Source organism: Bidens hawaiensis, unplaced genomic scaffold, assembly GCF_021521415.1.
Source record: "Bidens hawaiensis isolate Kalapana, Puna unplaced genomic scaffold, B.hawaiensis_p1.1 tig00036375_1, whole genome shotgun sequence".
In the NCBI taxonomy this organism is placed as follows: domain Eukaryota; kingdom Viridiplantae; phylum Streptophyta; class Magnoliopsida; order Asterales; family Asteraceae; genus Bidens; species Bidens hawaiensis.
In genome coordinates this window covers 70165-94925 of record NW_027505409.1, presented here as the reverse complement: position 1 = coordinate 94925, position 24761 = coordinate 70165, and the positions used below count along the sequence as shown (strand labels likewise).

Sequence of the window (24761 nt, the reverse complement as noted above, 5' to 3'; positions counted from 1 at the left end):
CTATCTCATCCCCTTAGGACCGGCAACGGGTTGAATAGATTCTGCAAGGGTTTCGGGTCGGTGCAAATTAACCATAACCCTTTATAAATTAAACTTCAGACATCAAACAAAAAAGAATATATAATCAAATACTAATTTCCCACAACTGTAAATTTATATGTATGCAATTAATCATTGATCCTAACACCCTTCAAACCAACTCTCACCATGTGCAATGTGGACCAACAATTCAAATACAATATCTTTCCAACATATCACTATTGCCCAATTAAAGGGATTAGAAACAAATCAATTCAAGGCATTAATAATTCACACCCCCATCAAAGACTTAACATGTTGTAATTAAATGCATATAGCAAGTCAAGAAACTGACATGTATGTAAACTCTAACCCGACATTCGATCACCACCAAAACCCGAATCTAAGTACCCGGCTCCATTCAGATGACTAACATCTCCCCATGATTTAATGGCCCACTTGTCGGGATCTGATAGGTGTAATACATTGACTGAAACATTTAATATCCTTCCTGATCGATGTCCCGTTCCTGAAGAAGCCCGCTCGTGAAGTGCTCTGATCACACCACCATGAGTCACCACCACAATCCGCTCCCCTGTTTATTAATATTATTGTATCGTTGCAACGATTATTAATCTAAGTGAAAGAACATTAATTAAGACATATTTTTAGAGTACCTCGGTGTTTACTGGCAATTGTTTGCAATGAATCAGTGCAACGTTTATACAGTTGATTCAGACTTTCACCACCACCCTATATAAACAAACAATATACCGGTGAATGATTAAAAAAAAAAAATTCTTTTCTGTGTCATTCCTGATAATGGAACGAGCTATTTATTTACTTTTACCAAACATGAGCTGTGCATAATAATAAGGAATGCGTCTTGAGTGGCCCGAAGTGTATATAGTAACCTCTTAAGTCGATTTATTAACATAAACTAGATTCGTATTTAAATAAAGAGCAAATATTATAAAAACCAACATACTTTCTATTTCTCATAAAAGTCCCTTCAAAATTTTTTACACATTAAAGTCCCTCTACATGTTAAGCTTGAACGAAAGTGTGGAAAAACTTTGAAACGGTACATCCGATTGTTTTGCTTACATGTTTATATTTCCTTTTCTCATGTGGATTATTTTTTTATCCTAGTTTATAAAAATAATTTGGATGTGCCAGTTCGAAATTGTTTAAAAAACGTTCACAATTTGTTCGAATTTAACATGCAGAGGGACTTTCGTAAGAAAAATAACATAAAGTATGTTGGTTTTGTTACGGTATTGCCCTTTAATAAAATATTTTTTATAATCAAATTTTAAACATTGATTACTTAGAAAACTCAAGATAAAGAGGTAAAAGTATCCACAACCACAAGCCAACACAACTGACCCAACTGTTTTGACCAGTACTAAAAAGAACCATTCTGACCCATATATATAAAACATAAATACAAATATATATGATGAAACAGCCAAAAAGAGTATTGCTTACTGGAATTTCAACGTCCCTTCCATTAGACTGAAGAGCCATATATGCTTTGGTTTTCATGGTGGGTGCGTCACCATATACAATACCTTGAAGATCACCTAAATTTCTCTCTCGAAGATTAGGATCTTGAGTTACCTGCATATAAAGACAGTAAGTATCCTGATTTAAAAAAAAAGTTATAAAATGTATGCTGGATCTTTTGAATTATCTAACTAACTGGATCAACCATGCTAGTAATTAGGTAGATAGTAAAAGAACATACTTTAAACATTTTACACATTTTAAACATAGCTAATTCAATTTCAGAATTTCAGGTACTTTGTCAACAAGGTTTTAGTAATAATATATCACACGCTACCATCCTACAACGCACTACAATATTTATATATTACATTGTTACATACTTTCGCGGTTTTGTCATATGTCATTTGTATATTGATTTCTTGGGAACACCCAAAATTTTCCAAAATATATTTTCTACCCTCGGGTTTTCATAAAAACAAAGCAGCTTATATGTGATTTTTTTTTCCCCGCCTCTCTTTTCCATGTCTCCATATCACACTATTCCCTCAACGGGTACATATTTCCTTATTTCGGGGAGTAAAAATGAATATTTTTGTATATCAAGAAGAATCATATTAGTCTAATGGGCCATATATGTAGAGAAATTGTAAGTGGTTACCGGAATCATACCTGAAGCCCACCACATCTGGCTGCTATTGTCTCAGCAGTTTCAAGAGCTCTTTTTAGGTCAGAAGAATATATGGCAGATATCTTAAACTCTCTTGATAGTCTTTCAGCCACCTTTAACAAGATTGCACATTTTTGGGTTAATAAATTTTATATAAAAAAAAGGATAAATTACAAAATAAATGTCCACACGCCCTGCTTGCGGTGCGCGCATATAATGTATATATGTGTGAACCCTCGGGTGGGCAAAAGTGAAATTGCACTAATTTTGACGTTATTTTACTAATCTCGTGAAAATAACGTTAAAAGTGACGGAAGGTTAATCAGGCATCATGTGGTGGCGTTGATAGCCGAAAGACAAGGGTACATGCACCAATCGGCGGTGTCCCGATGGTTGAGTGTTATGTGCCTTATGTCCAAGGCTTGATGCAAAACCACTATCGAGCCGGGGGTCTCAACGGAAGCAGCCTCTCTATTCCTATGGGGTAGAGGTAAGGATGTCTACATCTTACCCTCCTCAGATCCTACCATAGATTTGCTATTGGTGGGATATACTGAGTACGATGATGATGATGATGATGATGACAAAATAAATGTCCACCTTTCTATTTTACTGTCTCAAAAAAAGTGTCTGCCTAAAAAATAATTTAATAACTTTCCCACTCTGCCCTTAATTACACCCTTTCACAACACCACATTAATACTACTTTAAAAGGGTAGAATAGACTATAACTGTTTAAAAATGCAATAATTGTACATTACTAGAAATGTGTGGGTTTGTCTAGTGGAAATTTATTTTGTTTTGAGATGAAGGGAGTGACAGAATGTACGTTTAATACCAACACAAACTAAACATAACAGATTTTCAGCAAACAACCAAATTAACATACAAGGACACTAGCATTTCTTTTAGAAGATTAAAGATGTAACTTACTGCAACTGCTTGCTGTCTTCCGACATCATTCAGGTCAATATCTAAATGTCCCTGCTCAGCACAAAGGAAAAAATTATTAAGAAAGCAACATCAAATCCTATAGGAACTATGAACAAGCTTTGAAATTTTTATACAATTCATGGAAACAGAAGTCAAGCAACTAAGATGCAATTCAAACAAACAATTCCAAATTAAAAGCATTCGCATTTTTAGATGAGCCAGGTGGCATCATATTCTTCTTGACTGTGTCTTGAAGTTTTTAAGGGGTTTCAAGTCTTTCGACTTTCGTAAACAAATAATATATATATAATGAATTGATTGTAAAACTACATTGACAAATTGCTTGCGAGTTGCATCATGAAATCATCAGATTTTTGCACGATAATTGAACGACACATCTTATATTGTTTTTATCAATCGGTAATTTAGTTCGTTGGCTAGTTAATTATGATTTTCACATATGATAGTTTAGTTTAGTTATGAAACAATGTGTATCCAATTATGCATACATGTGAAAACTTGTCAAAGATGCTTTGAATGGGGAATCAAATCGGGGCCTCATCATACTGCATTCATGTTATTGATCGGTTAAGTGAGCACTAATCGACCAGATTACCATATACCTATTTTTTACAGTAATGTTACATATGTATCTAGTTACACCCATTCAAGACTCCATTTGGCATGTCTAACAGTTTACATCATCTTTACACCTATGCAGTCAATATCGGTGTTCGGTCCCCGTGTGAAATATTGGTTAGAATATCGGTAGCGGTAATATCGGCGATATTGACCGACATATCACCAATTTTCCCGAATGGAGATATCAGTACCTTTCTTCTTAGTTCTTCTATTTGTCTTTCTTCTTATTGCTGCTATCAGCATTTTAAGTCTTAATTTTCAACTTTCAGTGTTTAATGTTGGTGTTTTAAGTCTTAATCAGTTCCTAGTTGCTACAATTATTAGTGTTTTGCTAGTTGCAAAAGGTTTATTTGTTAATGGTAGGAGAGTATACTGAACTCGCTAGTGTTAAATTGCTATAAATATAAATTCTGCATGATATTGAAAATAACGATATCTGACCACGATGACCTATATCTCAAATATCCGTCCTTGACTGACATCCGATTTTTTACCGCATTAACTGCATAGCTTTACACTAAAGTAAAACTTAGTCACATGTTCGATCAGTTGTCATTCAGATTCTGAAACTAATGAATAACAGATGCTTTTTTTACAACTTCACAAACAGATGTAATTAACCAACTACCACATGAAAACATTGTCCCTATGATATGATCAACACAGTAATTGGCAGCCTACTGAAGATATATTATCATCATCATCGTACTCAGTATATCCCACCAACAGTAAAGCTATGGTAGGGTCTGAGGAGGGTAAGATGTAGACAGCCTTACCTCTACCCTTTAGGAATAGAGAGGCTGCTTCCGGTGAGACCCCCGGCTCGATAGTAGTTTTGTATCAAGCCTTGGACATAAGGCACATAACACTCAACCATCGGGACACCGCCGATTGGTGCATGTACCCTTGTCTTTCGGCTATCAACACCGCCACATGATGCTTGATTAACCTTCCACCACTTTTAACGTTATTTTCACTAGATTAGTAAAATAACGTCAAAATTAGTGCAATTTCACTTTTGCCCGCCCGAGGGTTATAAGAGCACATAAATGTTAACAAAAGCTAGATTAAACCTGGATTCGTTTTTCGGCATTCCAGTCGGTTTCACCATGACGTACAACTACGACTTCAGTAACACTCCGATCAGCAACAGAATCACGTTCAACGCCAATACTAGAACAAAACCACACAATTAAAAGTTTTCAATAACCTAGAAGTAAGTTATCGACATTCCAATTCATACATCAAATATACATACATGAATATGTGTATCGATCGATCATGTATAAGTAAGTAGCTTAATTGAAGTGCTAACCTGGAATTAGTGTCGGCCATTGGAGTTAAATGAGTATGTATCGGTTGAATCGCAACGGAGAGGCCTGTGTGTTGTTGTGTAATTCTCCGATAAGGTTTGGAATGATCAACGGTGAATTGGAGATGGCGGATGAGTCTAAAAGGTAGTACTGCCAGGTGCGCACCACGCTCATTCGCCTTTCAACGGGAATTTAACACTAAACAGTCAGCAACTCTCGGTATTTATGTGTAGGGGTAAGTTATTCACAATGAGGAATAAAAATGAGAAACTGAGAAAGAGATTAATGAAAAAAAGTAATATTACATATTTTCTTTCTTCAGATGCAAGTCACATGTTAATTCTCTCATTATTTTTAAATGTCTATAACTTTTTCATGTGATATATTTTTTTAAAATAAAATTCACCATAATAACAAGTGTCTTTTACCTTTAATATGAGTATAATTGTGTTATATAAGAATAAAAAATAATTTACGTCATTGTGTCTTTTTACTTACTATTGTGTCTTTTTTCGTCACTGTATCTTTCTGTTTATTATTGTGTTTTTTCGCCATTGTGTCTTTCAACTGATCATTGTGTTTTTTTATTAAATACTAATAACACCGTTATGTAATAACATATATATAACGAAAAATACCAACAAATTATCTAATACATAAAATACATAAAACACAATGATGAATGCATATTCCACAATAATATGAAACGTAAAACACAATAACGGATACATATAATATAACAACAAATGGCCTGAAACGTAAGGCACAACGGTAAATACATATAACACAATGACCTTAAATGTAGGACACAATGGTAAATACATATAACACAATGACCTTAAACGTAAGACACAATGGTAAATACATATAACACAATGACCTTAAACGTAAAACACAATGGAATCTACATATTACACAATGGCTTGAACGTAATACACAATCAACATAAAGCAAATGTTGAGCACAAAGACACAGTGACAGACGAAAGACCCAATGACGTAATCTTGTTTTAATTTTTATCTTTAATATGAGTATCAATTGAAAAACACAATGACCAAAATATATAACACAATGCATAGAAAAACCCAATTAAAAAACACAATGAACAACCAAATAACACAATACAAAAAAAACCCACCAATTTTTATTTTATTTTTATATAACAATATGATATTCATATTAAAGGTAAAAAAACGCTTGTTATTATGGTAAAAACAATTTCTAAAAAACACGTCGTATGAAAAAATTATAGACGTTTTAAAATGATGGAGGAATTGACATGTGCCTTGTATGTGGAGAGAGAGAGAGAGTCATTATAAGTGGGTTATTATCTTCATGGCCTTTTCATCAATTTTTATTTTCAAATTAATCTCCACCATTCAAATCTATGATCAATGAATTAGATTCCTTCTCACCATTCTCATTTTTATTGTACTTTGTATTTTAACTTTACCCTTGTGTGTGGTTAAGTTATTCTTTTTTTTTCCATATAATTGACGTGTCACTAGCACAACCTGTTTCACCTTAAGAAAAAAACTCATCATATGTTATAAAACCCCTTACACAACTTGAAACCTCCTAATTTTTGTCGTAATACTCACTATTAAATTGAGGTTTTTGGATGTATCATCTACCACTTGAGAGCTAGGTATCATTTCATTTTACATTTTGTAATTATTTTTATTTTATTGTGGCATTTTGTAGATATATACACCCATAATGTTTCTTGTTTAATCAATTGTTCTTCACTTCTTCATTTTTCAAAAATCAAATAAAATTTGTTTCAAGCTATTTATATCAATAAACTTTGATATAGGCTATTTGTAATATTTGTTGCTTTGAATTTTAGTTTAATTATAAGGTTGGTTTAAGTTGTGAGGTTAAGTATTATGAAAAAAGTATCTTTAATTTTTTTTTGGTAACTATAATAAGTAAAAACAAATAATGTTTACTTTTGTAGCCTACAAGGACGAACCTCAATGATCGTCAAAAGAGAATGAGTAGAAAACAAATGAGATTTGGAAAGTTAGTCAAGATTTTGGAGAAGTTTGATCATCCTTTGCATAAATCGCTCAAAAAATCATCTTGTCAAACTCATCCATATAGATTAACTAAAAATCACCATATCTTAAATTTATTTGTCATTTTGTTAAAACCTTCCACGTCCCATTCCTATATAACTACACTGTTATAAAGCTATATGTTTCCACAAATCGCTATTTCCCAAATTATGATACTACAAACATATCAAGAAACTGACATGTATGCGAAGTCTATCCAGAAGTTCGATCACCGCCAAAACCTGAATCTAAGTACCCAGTGCCATTCAGATGACTAACATCTCCCCATGATTTGATCACCCATTTGTCGGGATCCGATAAATGTAATACGCTGACTGAAACATTCAGTATCTTTCCTGATCGGTGCCCCTTTCTTGAAGAAGCCCGCTGGTGAAGGGCTGCAATCACACCAAAATGCGTCACCACCACAACCCGCTCCCCTGTTTATTAATATTATCTTGTATCATTTCAGTAATCATTAAGCTAACTAAAAGAATGTTAATATAGTCATATTTTAGTTTTTACCTCGGTGTTTACTGCTAATCGTTTGCAATGAATTGGTGCAACGTTTATAGAGCTGATTTAGACTTTCACCATCACCCTATATAAAGAATTGTAATCAGTAAATTCATCTGGTTATAAAGTCATTCCTTACAATGGAACATGTTAACTATATACAAAATCAACTTTAACCAAACATAAGATGTGTTTAAGAACAAGAAACTTACTGACTAGTGAGTAAACATTTAATTATTACTTTCACTAATGTGATAATTTAACCCATTTACCAAGAAATTAACAGGTTGATTCGGGCTATATTGTACCTTTAATGAGTCAAATAATCGATATCAAGTGTTAGTATAAATAATGGGTTATGGAGTCTTTGTTTTGGTCAAATTTGTCTAGTTTTTGCTTCTGCAGGCAAATATAGAGTGACCCAAAGTGTACTTAAATGCTTACAATCACTTAAATCCTTTTGTAAAAAAAATTAGATTACTATTAATAAAATAGTATTTGTAATCATTTTATACATTGATTACTTAGAAAACCCAAGAAAAGAGAGCAAAAAAGTGTCCACACATTACATATACATATATATGCAAAAGAATTTGCCTTCTTCCAAAGATGTCGACGTTGGTGGTTTGTGATCCTTTTTTTTTGTAATGTTATATTGTAGAAAAGGAAAGAACGCTAAGCCACAGATCTCGGATATCACTAGGTAAGGTTTGCGACTTTGCCCTCATTGCACCCTACCCAGACCTACAAGTGGGATATTATTGGGTACGCTTGCATGTTTGTTTGTTATGTCTCGCTTTATATACCAAGAAAGTTTATAAAAGAATTCAAAGTAACGATAAAAGACGGCAAGGAGCCTATGCTTACCGGAATTTCAACGTCCCTTCCATTAGACTGGAGAGCTTTATACGCCTTGAGTTTCATTTTGGGCGCTTCATCATATACAATACCTTGAAGATCACCTAAATGTCTCTCTCTAAGATTAGGATCTTGATTACCTAATTATCAATGAACAAAAATATATATCAGGGCAGAAAAGACGTTTAATGGATCATAAATGTAGAGAAAATTATAATTTATAAGTGGTTATTGTAATCATACCTTCAGCCCGCCACATCTGTTTGCTATCGTCTCAGCTGTTTCAAGAGCTCTTTTCAAGTCAGAAGAATATATAGTAGAAATTTTGGACTCTCCTGATAATCTTTCAGCCACCTTCAAACACGATTACACTTTTTTTGGTTACTGAATTTTATAACAAAAAGTAATAGATTACATATATTTTGTCAAAAATAAAAAAATATACTTAAGTCTGTTTTGAGATGTAACTTACTGCAACTGCTTGGTGTCTTCCAACATCATTCAGGTTGAAGAAACACGGATCTACTCCCCAAGTACGGGTCCTAGATCCAATGAGTCAACAGGGTAGGATATGGTTAACTGCCAAACGATATGAACCCAATTGCCTAAAGTCCAGTGACGAACACCTGCAAAACAGACACCGTGAGCTCGTTACGGAAGGACAAGAGGGGGGGGTCTTCCCGTAACCACCCTCCGGCGTGAGAATAAGTACTGTACTGTAGGAGATAAGCACTTAAGTAAATTGAGAGAGTACTGTTAGAGTGAATGAATACCTCATGGTGATTGAGAGAGTATTTATAGCCGAAGGGTGTAGGAAGGTGATTGGGCCAGCTGTCCTTTAAGAAGATGCCTGAAAACCGTCTGGACACGTGTCCGTATGTGATAGGTTCATCTTATACGTTGCATGTGCATGTATAACAACCTGGACACGTGTCACTTTATCATTGGTTAACGGGAGAATATTGACCATGTACACGGTTATAACGACCTTGCTAGATGTCACTGGTTGATTGGCCGAAAGATCACGTATTGCTCAAGAAAGCATCTTGGAAAGTCTTCTAGAAGATAATTGGTTATTGACAGCTGTCCCGGGGCATTTACCTCGTGGTTATTTATGCGGAAGGATATTCCTTCTTGCGGATGCCCTTTGAGGGTGCTGTGATGCTTCCGCATGCGCTATGAAGGTGTTTCTTCCTCCACTGATTATGCGTGTTGTTTATGTGTCCCGCGGGTGCCTTATGAGGGACTTCTGATTGACACGCGGGTAGTCCTTAAGGGTATTTGGGTCTTTTTGGTACCCTACCTCTATAAGTCCCCCCAGTCAAGTGTTTCTTCCGTGTGAAGTATTTTATGCGGGTGGAATTCTGGACTTAATGTGGATTTGGGGGTTTTTGACCTCACGAGTTGGTGGGAAATATCTTTTGTTGTTGTGGATAATCATGAAAAAGGACAAGTTGACCACTCGCAGGCGTGTGTGCAGGTGACAGGACGTTTATGACGGCTGTAACTGTACCCGACTGTGCATCTTTTTCACTTTTTTGAATTTCCCGCGTGACGTGGCGATCATTTACTGGATTGTTTTTTCTCTCTCTACTGTTTGTATCCCATCGCATTAATTGCGGTGGGTATAAATATATGGAGTTAACTTCTTTTAGAAGTTTTATCGTCTTTGCTTTCTGAATATTAACTTCCTTTCTTTCTTTGAACCTTTTGATTTTTCCTTTGATTTACTTCAATACTGTAACGAGTTTTCTTGTAATGGCATCTGTACAATCCGAAGTTGACGAAATAGAGGTCTGCTGGGACCTAGGGGAATACCAGAAGCTTATTATGACTTATGGTATTCCACCAGAGTGGGAACCAGAATTCCCTTCTACTGGTTCTATAGCCAGCTTTCCACCTCCAGAAAAAATGGCCTTATATGCCGACTATTTTGTTCACGGGAATTTCCGTCTTCCCATCACGAAGTTTTTTCAACAAGTGATCAAGGCATTTGGAATTCACTTATCTCAACTCCATCCTCGTGCCGTTATGCGGGTACGTCATTTCGAGTTCATGTGTATGGCGCATGACATGGTACCTCGGTTAGATCGATTCGCTGTCTTCTATAAGATGGCTAACCGGAATGGGTGGTTTACTTGTCATAGCTTGCCTGATAGGACTATCGGTAATGTTATTGAAGAAATTTCCAAGGACTGGAAGAGGAAGTTCTTTTGGATCTCCGAGGATGTGATACCGGAGGCCATGGTTTGTCGATCTCTGAACGACGCTCTTATTGACATCACGCCGGCTGCTTATGAGAAGCGTGATTGGTTTCGTAAACTTACTACTCCGCCTACACCGATGCGAGCACTTCCTGAAGAAGCTCTCGTGTGGGCGGGAATGAGTCTCTTGTGGCCTGCTCCCGATATGGAGCCTGTTTTTATTGAGCCGAACGGCCGTAAGTTTTATTGATTTTCTTTGGGTGGTCTTCCAAAGTTTCTGTTATTTTAATTTCTGCGTTTGTTTTTCAGATTTTGGATCTATGCTTAACGCCTTGTATGATGACAAGGGGTGTGTTGGGAAAACTATCTGCGATGTTAAGCAAGTGTCTGTCATGGAAAGGAATGCCAAATATTTCCTCTTTCCTGTGAATGTGTGGGCCGAGCCAGTTGTCTCGGATACTATCTTTGAAACAGGTGCGTACATCTTAAACCCACCTCCTCTTAATGTGCTGACCTCCGACGGGACGATCATCATTCTTAGTGATGACTCTGCCATCCTCGAGGAGGAAAGCTCAGATGATGCTTCTAAGGTTTCATCTGCCTATCCTTTACTAGCAGAGCTTTACCGGAAGAGGCCTTTCTAAGCATCGCAGGCGAGTGATGCGGGTACTAGTGCTTCGGATGCTGGGAAAGAACCGAAAACAAAGAAATGCCGGACCCATCGTCCGCGGAAACCACTACCGCCCAGCCTTTCAGAACGACTGGGGGCAGTGACCGGTACGTTCGTATATGTTAGCTTTTTTTTTTTGTATAAGACAATGGGATCTGACTTTGATTGTGCTATGCAGATCCGTCCATTATTAAGGGTCACACATTTGGTAGGCTATCAACGCCGAAACCAATTGTTGAAAAGCAACCGTCGCCTCCTCCGGAGAAAGAGGCAGAGAAGCTTGTTACCCCTCCTGTTGTAACGGTTGTGGAGGGGTCTAGCGTTCAACCGACGACTGTTGTGCCGTTGGATTACCTTTTTGAAGGCGGGGACGGCACTGGTTCTCAACAAGATAACCCTGAAGTCACTACTGAAGGCTTCAGGGCTAATGAACCCCTTATGCAACCTGCCCAGCCATTTTACTCTACTTCTTCTCCCTTTGTGTCGGGCGGGGGGGGGGGGGGTGAGTTTTTCTTTGGACCATCTGTCCATGATATTGGGGGAGGTTTATCACGGGGTGGCCCTCAACAATCTTCTTTTACTCCTGTTCGTCTCGGGACTTCTAGCTCCCAGTACTTCGAGAACGTTCAGTTGGGAGGAGACTATGATTTGTTTGTCCCGTCTTGGGACATTGTCAATGGGTCTCAGGTTTCTAACCCCAATACCTGTATGAGTTTTGTTGAACATTGTATGCCACCTGCTGAAATAGCGTATCAACAAACTCGCTCCCGCCAAGAACTTCATACTGATCTAGCTGTTTCTTTGACTAATAGCTTAGATTGTAGTTAGGAAATCTTGCGGGAGTGGCGAACTATGGGTGAGAAACTGGGTGCAGCTTCTGAGGCTGTGAAGATTGCGGAGAGAGAAGCTGAGAAACAGCGGAAGGCAGCGGTAGCGGCAAAATGGAAACAAGTCGATGCCGAAGCTGCTCTTAAGTTGGAACAAGACCGGAGTGCTGAAGCTGCTAAGAGTTGGAAAGAGGCATGTGAAAGGTCTAACGCCACTCTTGCAGCTTCTCGAACTAAAGCTCAAAAGAAGAAGGATGAGTTGGCGAGGGCACAGGACGAGGTGTCTCGTCAGGACGCCCGGATTCAAGAGCTCGAGGAAGCGTTGAAATTGCAAGGGGAGCAGTCCGAGATTAAGGATAAGACTATTGTTGAAATGCAATATGCATACGACTCCCTTTTGCAGCCTCACACTGAGACAAACAACCAAGCCTCCGCCGAGTTACAGGGGCTCCGTGATAGGGCGGAACGTGCCGAACGGGAGAGGCTGTACTTCCTCAACCGTGGCCTTGACTCGGTAAGATTTTCTTCGTATGCTGCTTTGTCTATGCATTTTGGGTTTAGTGCTAACATGTTCTTTACTCTTTTTGTTATCAGGTCATTCGTCATATCAAGAGGAGCACGGAGCTTACCGATTGCTTCGTGAACCTGACTGCTGCTTCGGAAGGCGTTGGCCAGGTGAAAGGTTTTGACGAAGGATTAGCGTTTGCCCAATCCGGACAACCTATTGAGAGTCACCCGCTCTATGGCCTCGACGCGAAGTAGGAGTTGGATATGCGAGTTCAAGAGTATGATGACCTTGTCTTCCCGCTACAAAATATGCTTCCGGAATTTGCTTCATCTGAAGATGGTGTGAATCAATTGCGGGTATATATTGATGACAAATCTGATGATGATGAGTCCGATGATGACAAGGCAGAAGATGTGGCTCATACTGCTTCGGAAGATACAACGCCTCCTAACCCATAGGATACTCCTATATGTAGGTGTTCAAAATTTTGGCTTGTAATTTCTTTTCATGTTTTTTGTGATCACTATTTTGAATGAAAAGAAACTTTATGTTGATAATATCTTTTGTGAAATATCTTGTCTTTTTGAATTTTTGTACTTGTGCAATTTGGATTGAGCTGATGACGTGGCAGAAAGAGGGTATAGGCGACGGTTGACGAGACGTGTAAATCGTCCACTACAGCCTGTATACACTTTTTCGAATCTCTCGCCTGACGTGTCAGCCATCCTGTGGCCCGGATTTTTCTCTTTCCTCTGTTAGTCAGACAGTCGCATTAACTGCGATGGGTATAAATAGGCCTGAAATCTTCAATCCATTCTTATCACTTACATATTTTTTCTCTTACTCATACCAAAGAACTTCTTCTCTCGTATATCCGTCTCATATCATTACCATACAATTGCTGCCCAGAAGAAAAATCCTCCCGCTATTACTGAAGTCGGGTGTGATATTAAAGAGAAAGACTTCGAAGACGTTAAAAACGTATACGGTTTTCCTCCTGAATGGGAGGCTGAACGTCCGTTAAACGGAGCCATTGCAACGGCGCTTCCAGCGAGGAAGATGGCTGTTTACTTGGACCATTTTACCGCCGGGAACTTCCGGTTGCTCGTAACCAAGTTCGTGCGATCGGTCTTGACGGCGTATGGGATTCATTTATCCCAAGTTCACCCTTTTGGGATGCTCAGGATTCGCCACTTCGAGTTCTGCTGCCAAGCACATAACTATGATCCTTCCGTCGGCATGTTTGCCGTTTTCTACAAAATGACTTTTCCGGAAGGTTGGTATAGTTTTGCTACCACCGGGAAAGGGGTTATTGGCTTTGAATGGCTTCGCAGCATTCATGGGTGGAAATCCAAATTTTTCTGGATTCGGGAAGATGTTATCTCGTTCACTATGACGCGGCGAAAAGCCAAAGATGAGCTGCGGAAAATTCTTGCTTCCGAGTATAAAGGGCATGCTTGGTACCTAACTTTGACCAAGACTCCGACACCCATGCGCCCTATTCATGAAGGGGCGATGATTCATGCCAAGATGAGCCGTTTGTGGCCATTTCCAGCTTTGGAACCGTATTACGAGAATTCGGATGGAAGTAAGTTTGCATTTATATCCTTCTGGTTGTTCAACTTACATTGTTTGACATGTTTTCTTTTTCAGGCGAGGGTTCAATTCTTTCCACTCTTATGGACAAGGTGGGTGGCATGATGGTACGCCGCCCCATTGCTCAACATGACGTACCATTTTTTGACCGCACGGAAAGGAATTTCCTTTTTTCCACCACCCTTACTCCAGAACCGATTGTCTCCGAAGCAATGTATGCCAAGGTGAGGAGTTTGTCAGAAAATGCGAAGGTATTTTTCAACCTCGCCCTGTAACCGCCGTCACCTCAAGCGGAGTGATAGTTCTTTTGTCATCCAGCGAAGAGTCATCACTCTGTGAGGGGATTTGCCGATAGGTGCTACTAACCCTTCATCTTCCACTGTAGGTTTGACCCGTAAGCACGACCTAGAGACCACCGCCGATCCGCCAACAGGTGAGGAAGGTGGTCTTCAATCCATCGAGGGTGAACCTCAAGTTTTGGATGCGGGTACTTCTAAGGCTGCTGGCAAGCGGAACGCGCAGCCTTCAGATGTTGCGCCTAAGAAAAAGAAGAAGAAGGAGGAAAAGACCCAGGTTCTTGACTTGGGTGCTCTCCTTCGAGAGCTGTCTTCCCGAGATGCTTCTAAAGGTCATGTTTTAAACCATTATGGCTATATTTTGACCTTGTGACTTTCTGATAGCTAAGAAAGCTTTGCCTTGGAAATTTCAGGTTTCAAGGATTCAATTACTATACCACTTCTGACTACGCCAACCTCTCCATTCAACACTATTCAAGAGTCGATCAACTTATCAGACTCTTCTCCGATCAGGGAAAATGAGGTTGGTGAGTTTGAACAGCTTCCCACATCTCCACCCCATGATGAACACAATCTCCATGATCAGGGTGGGGTTAATGTGTCTAAACACAGAGGGCAAACTTCCTCTTCTCAAACGGGTGAAGATACTGCTCTGCATCATCCCCGATGGACGTTACGGTGGAACTCGGTACTGAATGATGCGGATGTTTGCCAGGAATATCTCGACGAAAGTCTTCCTCCTGCAGAGAAGGAACGACAACGTCGCCGCGTCCGCAAAGATCTGCTCGACTCCAACTCTTATCATGTAGCGAACGCTGTGTCTACCAATCAAGAACTTCGCCGGGATTGGTTAGTTATGAATGATGAGTTGGAGGAAACCGGGCGGAACTTGCTTGATGCCAAGAAAGAGGCTCTCAAGGCATTAACTGATGCTCGAGACAGTCATCGAGCTATGGAAGTGGCGAAAGCCGCACAGCTTGCTGCTGAGGAAGCTAAGGTCGCTCTCCAGAAGTAGCTAGACGACCAAGCTGAGCTGATTAAGACCCTTCAAGCCAACTCAGCAGCCAAGGACAGGCGTTTATCCGACCTTAATGCTAAGAGTCGAGACCAAGCGCTGGAGTGTGCTAATCATAAGATGGATCTTATCGAAGATCAGGCGGACAAGAAATGGCTTCTGTCGACGGCAATTCCCAAGGTACTAAATCTTTTGCTACCATAATTCATTTACACATGTATGTGTTCATACAGAGTTTTATGAGTTCAACAGGTTATTACTGATGTTCGGAATAGTGACAACCTTGGGAACTGTGTCGCAATACTCCTCCGTGCTTCCGAACAAGCAGGCTGGCAAATGGGTTTTGAGGAAGGCTATAATTTTGCTTCCGAAGGTAAAGTGCCGGAGGAGTATGTCTTGGCTGGTGTGGATACCGCTTCCATCCTTATCGAGAAAACCAAGGATTATGACACTCTGAAATTCTCCCTCTCTGATCATATATCGGAGCTTGCAGATAAGGATGATGCCATTGAGCAACTAAAGGAGTTGCTGGATCTTGAGGAAGAAGAAAACGAAGGAGCCGAAGATACTGCGGGAGGCAAAAATGTCGCCCCGTAAATGTACTTTCCTTTGTAAATCTTTCTTCCTGTTTTGTAATCTCTTTTGATCAATAATAAGAAGTCTTTGTGTTTCTCCCGGTGACCTTGTCTTATGCACTATAATATAAGTGCCTATCCAGAACTTCGGTTTTGTCAATAAAAGATTACAGCTTAACAAAATAACATGGAATTGATTGGACATTTCTCATATATTGGGCACAAGCCTTCTTATAAAAAGAAATTACACAATTACTGTACTATGTGGGTGCGCAGGCCAAAAATAAAAGACAAATAGGAGCACTACATATAACATTTCTTTAGTTGTGTTGCATTCCATGTCCGAGGAATCTCAGTCCCGTCTAATTTCTCCAGCTTGTAGGCACCTTTGGATAATACTTGTTTGATTCTGTAAGGTCCTTCCCAAGTTGGGGCTAACTTGCCCGGAGGCTCCTGTCCGGATGCCTCGTTGTTGCGGAAGACAAAGTCTCCCGCATCGAATTTGCATTTTTGAACCCGCGAATTAAAGTATTTTTGAAGCTGTCTTTTGTAATTGTGCTCACGGATTGATGCAAATTCTCGTCTTTCCTCGAGCAAATCGAGATTCATCCGGAGTTTGCGATCGTTATTGTTGATTAACAGAATCCTCGCGGATGGGATCCCAATTTCTGCCGGGATCATGGCTTCAGTGCCGTAAGTTAGGCTAAACGGCGTTTCTGAATTACTAGAGTTTTTCTGGGTGCGGAAGGCCCAGAGTACATGGGGTAACTCGTCAACCCAACCGGTCCATTTAGTACCCAACCTCGCCTTAATTCCTTCCTTGATAGTTCTGTTGGTCCTTTCGACTTGACCATTTGCTTGCGGGTGAGCTACAGATGTGAAAACTTGGGTTATCTGAATAACCATTCTTGTAATCCGCTATCAGCAAATTGGGTCCCATTGTCACTTACCAACTGTTGCGGGAGACCAAATCGGCAGATGATGAATTCCCAAAGGAATTTCTTAACACTTGATGTCGTTATTAAGGCGAATGGTTTGGCTTCTACCCACTTGGTGAAGTAATCAATGGCCACTATCAGGAACTTGACTCATCCCGGGGCTTCTGGGAAAGGTCCCATAATGTCGATAGCCCACTTCTGGAACGGCCAGGCAGATGTTACTGGAATTAGTTCGTTCTTTGGACGCAAGGTATTTGGGGCATGACGCTGGCAAGAATCGCACTTTCTGATTTCATGCACAGCGTCTAAATGCATTCCAGGCCAGTAATACTCTGCGTTCATGATTTTTGCAACTGTCATTCTTGGACCCGCATGAAGTCCACAAATACCTTCATGAATTTTCCGGATGAGGTAATTTGCGTCTTCCACGTCCACACAACGTAACAGCGGACCAAGAATGATCTTCAGTACAAGATACCATCAGTCAACTGGTAATTCAAAGCTTTGTGTTTGATTTTCCGAGCTTCAGCTTTCCCAGCTGGAAATGCTCCGGAAGATAGGTAAGCTTTAATTGGCGTCATCCATGATCCGACGCCCGTTTGAATTACCAAGACTTGATTCTGGGGAACAGATGGATGGTCTAAGACTTCTACACGAATATCTTTGGCAAAATGCTCAAAATTTGTCGAAGCTAACTTGCTAAGAGCGTCCGCCGATTTGTTCTCACTCCTTTTAATGTGAATAACGTTGAAGGAGGTAAATTGGCGAATCAAGACCCTCGCTTGTGACAAATAAGAAGCCATGAAATCGTTTTTGGCTTCATATGTTCTATTTATTTGTCCCGCAATTAGCATAGAATCCACGCGTGCTTCCAAGTGTCTCACCCCAAGCTTTTTCGCTATCCGCAGGCCTGCCAAGAAGGCTTCATACTCCGCCTCGTTGTTGGTACTTTTGAAGTCCAATTTGATGGCGTATGTAAATTCATGCCCCTCGGGGTTGACTAGCCTTAAGCCTGCACCTGATCCTTCACTGCTTGAAGCTCCATCCGTAAACAATGACCAAACTTGTCCTTGTTCCGGAGGTGCTTGAGGTTGTTGTTCGATCAGACACTCTTGTTCTTTATGCTGCGGGACTTCTGTGACGAAGTCCGCCAGCACTTGTCCTTTGATTGCCGGTCTTGGTTTATACTCGATTGAGTGTTCCCCCAATTCTATGGCCCAATTTGCCAGTCGACAGGACAATTCAGGCTTACTCAACACGTTCTTGAGTTTGTACCCGGTTAACACATTGATGGGATGACCCTGAAAATATCTACGGAGTCGTCTGGCGGCATAGACCGGTGCCAAAACCAGCTTTTCCAACATCGAATATCTTGTTTCCGTGTCCGATAGTGTTCCACTGACGTAATAAATTGGAGTTTGGACACTTTTTCTATCCGTCAATAGGACAACCCCCACGGCAATGTCGGATGCCGAAAAATATAGTGTTAATGGTTCACCCGCGTGTGGAGCAGTTAACGTGGGTAATTCCATTAAACACTTCTTGACTTCTTGGAATGCTTGCTCGGCTTCCGGAGTCCATCTGAATTGTGCCTTTTTAAGGCAATACTTAATGTTGATATGAACGGGTAAGATTTAGCAGCGTGGTTTGCCAGGAACTTATTTAATGCTACCAATCTCCCGTTGAGTGTTTGGACTTCTTTGAGGGATGCGGGGGACGACATGCGAGCTACAGCTTGTACCTTGTCTGGATTAGCTTTGAAACCCGTACCTGTAACGATTACCCCGAGGAACTTCCCTTCCTTCATCCCGAAGGAACACTTTGCTGGGTTGAGTTTCATGTTGATACTTCTTAGTGTCTCGAAAGTTTCCTCTATGTCCCTCAGCATTTGATCTTCTTCGATGCTTTTGATCACTAAATCGTCCATGTAAACTTCGAGGTTTCGACTTATCTGACCTTTGAAGGCTTGATCCATCAGCCTTTGATACGTGGCCCCCGCGTTTTTTAACCCGAAATGCCTCATTCTGTAGCAGAATGTGCCCTGGTCAGTGCGGAACGCTGTCTTATCCTCATCACCATCCGCTATATGAATCTGGTGATACCCTTTGTAGGCATCGAGGAAGCACTTGAATTTGAATGGGGCCACAGCATCCACCTTTAAGTCAATTTCCGGAAGTGGGTAACAATATTTTGGACATGCCTTATTTAGATCTTTGTAATCTATACACATCCTCCATGTTCCATTACTTTTTGGGACCATCACCGGGTTAGCCACCCATGTTTGGTACTTGATTTCTCGGATGATTCCGGCGTGAAGAAGGTCTTGCACTTGCTCGTTCATGGCTTTTGTCTGTTCGGGCCCATTTTTCGCTTCTTTTGCACAATTGGGGTGATCAAAAGATTCACCTTCAACTTGTGCTCTGAAATGTTCCGCGGGACACCTGTCATGTCCGCGGGTTGCCATGCGAAAATGTCGATATTCTTTGTCAATAATTGTTTCAGAAAAGTTTGGACAATTTCAGAGATGGCCGGACCAATTACAACAGTTTGATCGGGAAATTTCTTGTTGAGAACCCATTTCTCTGGTTCAGTCCTCTGGTTTTGTTTGGAAACTTTGTTCGGCCTTGAACTTTCAGTTGTGTAGCAATGTCGGTTAACATGGATTATTGCCACGCCAGTGCGGGTCGGGACCCCTACTGCTCCATGAGCTGTGGACGGATGGGCATTGAAGTCAGCAATTGCCTCTCGTCCGAGGATAATATCATGTTTAGAGGTTGCCGGTAAAACTAAGAATTCAACCTCTTCAGTTCTTGAGTGAACTCCATCACTAAGTGTGACCGGGAAAGTAATGACACCCCGCGGGTGCATTATTTCCCCACCAAACCCAGAAATGGGTGCGTGATTAGGTTGTAATCGTTCTTTATCCTCTTCCTCAAGCTGTTCAAAGCACTGCTCATACATAATGTCGAATGTACTACTAGTGTCGAAGAACACATATTGTGACCGGTAGTGTCCGAATAAGGCAGTAATTATCAAAGGGTTTTTTTTACATGGTCCTCCTTTGATACGAGAAAAAATGACTGGCTCATTTTTCCACTCTTCATCCTCAAATTTTTTCCTCTTCCCGCTGGTCTGCTGGCCTCCGTGAATCATATGAACGTTCAGATCTTTTATTTGCCTTTTGGCTAGGCCCTGGTTGTCCTTTGCGGGAGGTTTACCAGCCCCTGGTCTTACATTCTTGACCAAATGGTTTAACTTCCCGTTTTTTACTGCTGCCTCTATTTCATTTCTTAAGTCCACACATTCGTTTGTGTTATGCCCTATGTCATCATGGTACGTACAACGTTTATTACTGTCAAGGAATGATTTCCTTGGTAATGGTTGAGGCTTGCGAAAAGTCAGATTCTCTGTCGTGAGGATTTCTGATGGAGATTTTGACAACTGAGTCCAACTGTTATTGGAAGAACGTGCGGGAAAGTTACGTTTGTTCTTGTTGCTAATCAATGATCTCGCATCAAATTGCTTTGGTGCTTATGTACTTGGTTGCAGTCTAGACCAAATTGGCCCCTTGGCCTGTCGGTTTGGTCTTGGGGTTTGGAATTCGACTCTCGGCACTTGTTTTTGGCTGCCGGATCCCAAGGTTTTCTCAGTTCTTGCGAATAGCTTAGCTGACGTCATGATTTCGTCCCAAGATTTTGGCATACCATCTCTTCCGGTTAAAGTACGAATCAGAGCTTCACTATTTACATTCTTTCGGAATGCTCCCCTCAGCATGTCTTCACTAACCCCGCCAATATTAAGGCTCTCATTGAAACGGGTAATGAAATCCTCAATGGATTCATTATTTCGCCTTACTACATCAAGTATTTCAGACGGGTCACGAGTGTGTTTCTTTTGCTGACTAAAGTGTTGGGAAAACTTTGCTACGAAGTCTTTCCAACTCTTAATGTGTCCGCAAGGCAATTTTTCAAACCATTCTCGTGCAGCTCCAGTAAATGTCAATGCGAACATATGACACCAGTATGGAAGAGTCCAACCACTGACTCCTCCAACCGCTTCGAACCTCAGCAAGTGATCACTGGGGTCCGTCATCCCGATATATGTCCCAACGGATGTTGGTATTTTTGCGTTTATCAGGAACGGAGCTGTCGCGATGGCCGGAATAAACTTTGATTTTTCTGCAAATGATTCCGGACGATATGGTTTGGAGAAATCGTGTTCCGTGTTGCTATAATATTCCGCGTGGCGAATAGCCGATCGCGGGTAACTAGCCTCTCAAAATGGAAGAAAACGGCTGTCTCCGCTGTAATAACTACATCCCGGATGATATGTCGAGTCGTGTCCGTCTAGTTCTTCTTCGTAAGACAGTACTCTCATATTTACGCGGGAACGAGGACGTAACCTTAGAATTTCTTTCTGGTATTGTTCTTCTGGGTGACTGTACTGAATATGACTTCCTCTTATTGGAGGAGAAACAGATCTCCTAGGAGGGTCGTCATAGCTCAGGGTACGGGCATGAAATCGTTCATTCCGTACCCTTCGTCCATATTCAGCGGCCAGACTCTCTTGTTTGATACGGTACCACTCATCTGGAGACAAAAGTTCTTCAGATCTATGGCTTGCTGTATGAGTTTTTGCCGGGGTTGAGTCACCTGAATTTTCTTCGATGTTCAATTCTAGGTGATTCCGGCGATTATTTCTCATAACTCGCCCAAGATCTCCCAAATTGGAACCTCTCTGAGCTGTTACTCCCTAGATCATTGGGAGGGGTACCAGCTGGTGTTACTGCATTTCTCGTACCCACTGGAGCAGCGCCTGCAAGTGGGGTAAAATGCTTTCGAGTTGATGAACCACCCAAAGTAAAACCTCAGGGTGTCACAACATCATCTTGCTCATCAAGAGTAAGATTCTGAGCGAACAATGACGTTACCCTTTCACGTGTTTCTAGATTAGTAACACGTGGAGTTTGCTCTGAGGTCCCCGTCGGCCATTTGGGAATTTGGCTCATATCGTAACTTCGAAAACAAAAATTGCTGTTCTAACAAAAAACATGGATGGCGCCAATGAAGAAACACGGATCTACTCCCCAAGTACGGGTCATAGATCCAATGAGTCAACATGGTAGGATACGGTTAACTGCCAAACGATATGAACCCAAATGCCTAAAGTCCAGTGACGAACACCTGCAAAACAGACACCGGGAGCTCGTTACGGGAAGGACAAGAGGGGGGGGGGGGTCTTCCCATAACCACCCTCCGGCGTGAGAATAAGTACTGTACTGTAGGAGATAACTCTTAAGTAAATTTAGAGAGTACTGTTAGAGTGAATGAATACCTCATGGTGATTGAGAGAGTATTTATAGCCGAAGGGTGTAGGAAGGTGATTGGGCCAGCTATCCTTTAAGAAGATGCCTGAATAACCGTCTGGACACGTGTCCGTATGTGATAGGTTCATCTTATACGTTGCATGTGCATGTATAACAACCTGGACACGTGTCACTTTATCATTGGTTAACGGGAGAATATTGGCCATGTGCACGGTTATAACGACCTTGCCAGATGTCACTGGTTGATTGGCCGAAAGATCACGTATTGCTCAAGAAAGCATCTTGGCAAGTCTTCTAGAAGATAATTGGTTATTGACAGCTGTCCCGGGGCATTTACCTCATGGTTATTTATGCGGAAGGATATTCCTTCTTGCGGATGCCCTTTGAGGGTGCTGTGATGCTTCCGCATGCGCTATGAAGGTGTTTCTTCCTCCACTGATTATGCGGGTTGTTTATGTGTCCCGTGGGTGCCTTATGAGGGACTTCTGATTGACCCGCGGGTAGTCCTTAAGGGTATTTGGGTCTTTTTGGTACCCTACCTCTATACAGGTCAACGTCTAATTGTCCCTGGTCAACATAACAAATCACTTGTTAGGTAATTTACGCCCTGTTCTTAAGTTTTTTTTAAACAAGGGAAAGGAAAGGAAAACTAAGGATAGTTAAAAAATGGGTGTTCTTGAATTTTTTAAGGATGGAAAGGAAAGGAGTAGTAGGAGTTAGGAGGGATTAAATTGATATTTTTTCTCAATAAGTTATCCTCCCAAAAATGGGATGATTACTAAGGATAACATATTTATCCTTTCCTTTCCTCTAATATCCCTCAAACTCAAGAACACACCTAATTAAAAAAAATTTCCTTCCATTCCCTACCTTTTCTTATCATTCCATCTCCTTTCCTTTTCTTTCCTTGGTTAAAAACAAGGCGTTAAGGAAACAATTAAGTTGTAAGATATCATGTATTGTTTTCATCTTTAGTTAATTATGATTTTCACATATGCATATATATATGTGTGTGTAAAACATTTTCTTAAATCAATCACATGATTGATCCAAATTAAATAAACCTGGATTCATTTTTCTGCATTCCATTGGGTTTCGCCATGACGTACAACTACGATTTCAGTAAATCTCCGGTTAACACCAGCACTACTACAACAAAATACAGAAATTACAAAATTAGAAGTTTTCAATAACCTAATTGAACTCGGCGATCAGTCTATAGATGTTCCAGTTCACACATCAAGTGGACATGAAAATGTGTATGGATCATGTATATACAAACAAAGCTCGACTAATTAAGCTACTAACCTTGAATTAGTTTCGTCCATTAATAAAATAAGAAGATGATCGTATCCGGATTTCTTTCTTTGTTGGCTCCGTTACGGTTTCAAAGATGCTTGACTTACCATACCAAAGCTTGATTTCGAGTTTCACAACTTTGGAGCCTTTTGTTTCCTTTAAATCTGCCTTTTTTCCTTTTTCAATTTGAAGCTGATTCGTTTATTATTTTTATATATTTTTAACAGGCCTTGCCAGCTTAGACATGCACAAATCGTGTATTTTTAAAACCGGAACCGGATAGAAACCGGTTATTTTTAGATCAGGTACAAAATGGGACTGGTTCCAGTCAAGAACCGGTTAAGAACCAGAACCAATCCGGTCGAATAATATGGGAACCCAGTGGAATCGGGTCCGATTTATACCCAAAAACCGGGTACACTGAGTTTTTTGAATTTTAAACAAATATAGCTGTTAGGAACCGGTTCCAACGGCTATATAGCCGTTTTTGGATCGTTGGAACCGGTTTTTAACCATATATACCTTACACACATACTATAAATAGCTAGGTGGTGTGTAGAAAGTGTTAAACCACTTTTAAAACTCTAAAACACACTTTAAATCACAATTAAGCTTAAACCGGCAATCAATGGCAAGTAATGACGATGTTGTTATGGTCATCGACACACCACGATGCTCCGAGGTTTGGGTTCATTATGATTTGTGTGTCATGACCGACTCACAAGAGATGGCGCAGTGCAAATATTGTTCCAAGTTTCTAAAAGCAGGGTCGAACTCCACGTTATGAAAGCATACCAATAAGTATTGCCGTGAGAAAAAGAGTTTGGATGCCAAGAAAGCGAAAGCGGGAGAGTCGTCCGGCTCTACAACTCAAGCACTTATCGCCGCCGGTAACAACGCTTAATCGTTGTAGAGCATGAGATTAAAACGACGAACCTTGTTTAAATTATTATGTTTAATAATGTTTGTAATATGTTGTGTTTTATAA

The 24761-nt window shown here is 40.4% G+C and overlaps 3 protein-coding genes across 3 annotated transcripts; all 3 read right to left on the bottom strand.

Annotated features, from left to right (window-relative positions):
- Positions 1-195: 195 nt before the first annotated feature.
- Positions 196-6740, bottom strand: LOC143613009 (phosphoglycerate mutase-like protein 4). Its single transcript, XM_077086843.1, has 8 exons — positions 6687-6740; positions 5088-5263; positions 4846-4945; positions 3131-3181; positions 2200-2310; positions 1510-1641; positions 696-771; positions 196-613 (listed from the first exon to the last, which is right to left on the bottom strand). The coding sequence occupies exons 1-8, from the start codon at positions 6738-6740 to the stop codon at positions 387-389; spliced, it is 927 nt and encodes a 308-aa protein (XP_076942958.1). The 3' UTR covers positions 196-386.
- A 562-nt stretch (positions 6741-7302) lies between these two features.
- Positions 7303-9489, bottom strand: LOC143613008 (phosphoglycerate mutase-like protein 4). The gene is made up of 6 exons (XM_077086842.1): positions 9419-9489; positions 8992-9061; positions 8759-8873; positions 8529-8656; positions 7671-7746; positions 7303-7585 (listed from the first exon to the last, which is right to left on the bottom strand). The coding sequence occupies exons 1-6, from the start codon at positions 9487-9489 to the stop codon at positions 7359-7361; spliced, it is 687 nt and encodes a 228-aa protein (XP_076942957.1). The 3' UTR covers positions 7303-7358.
- A 9996-nt stretch (positions 9490-19485) lies between these two features.
- LOC143613007 (uncharacterized) lies at positions 19486-21159 on the bottom strand. Its single transcript, XM_077086841.1, has 2 exons — positions 20688-21159; positions 19486-20570 (listed from the first exon to the last, which is right to left on the bottom strand). Exons 1-2 carry the CDS (start codon positions 21157-21159, stop codon positions 19486-19488), a joined length of 1557 nt encoding a protein of 518 aa, XP_076942956.1.
- Between the last annotated feature and the right edge of the window lie 3602 nt (positions 21160-24761).

Bases quoted from the DNA above. Each gene is read 5' to 3' on its own strand.
- LOC143613009 (XM_077086843.1), bottom strand. From the start codon at position 6,740: ATGATACCTAGCTCTCAAGTGGTAGATGATACATCCAAAAACCTCAAT. The intron at 4,946-5,087 runs GTTAGCACTTCA...GTTTTGTTCTAG, and splicing joins ATGGCCGACACTAATTCCAG to TATTGGCGTTGAACGTGATT. The intron at 1,642-2,199 runs GTATGATTCCGG...CTTTATATGCAG, and splicing joins CCAGATGTGGTGGGCTTCAG to GTAACTCAAGATCCTAATCT.
- LOC143613008 (XM_077086842.1), bottom strand. From the start codon at position 9,489: ATGGTCAATATTCTCCCGTTAACCAATGATAAAGTGACACGTGTCCAG. The intron at 9,062-9,418 runs GTATAAGATGAA...CATTGGATCTAG, and splicing joins GTTATACATGCACATGCAAC to GACCCGTACTTGGGGAGTAG. The intron at 7,586-7,670 runs GTAAAAACTAAA...ATTAATAAACAG, and splicing joins GATTAGCAGTAAACACCGAG to GGGAGCGGGTTGTGGTGGTG.
- LOC143613007 (XM_077086841.1), bottom strand. From the start codon at position 21,159: ATGTTCGCATTGACATTTACTGGAGCTGCACGAGAATGGTTTGAAAAA. The intron at 20,571-20,687 runs GTACATAAGCAC...AATCTCCATCAG, and splicing joins TTGGTCTAGACTGCAACCAA to AAATCCTCACGACAGAGAAT.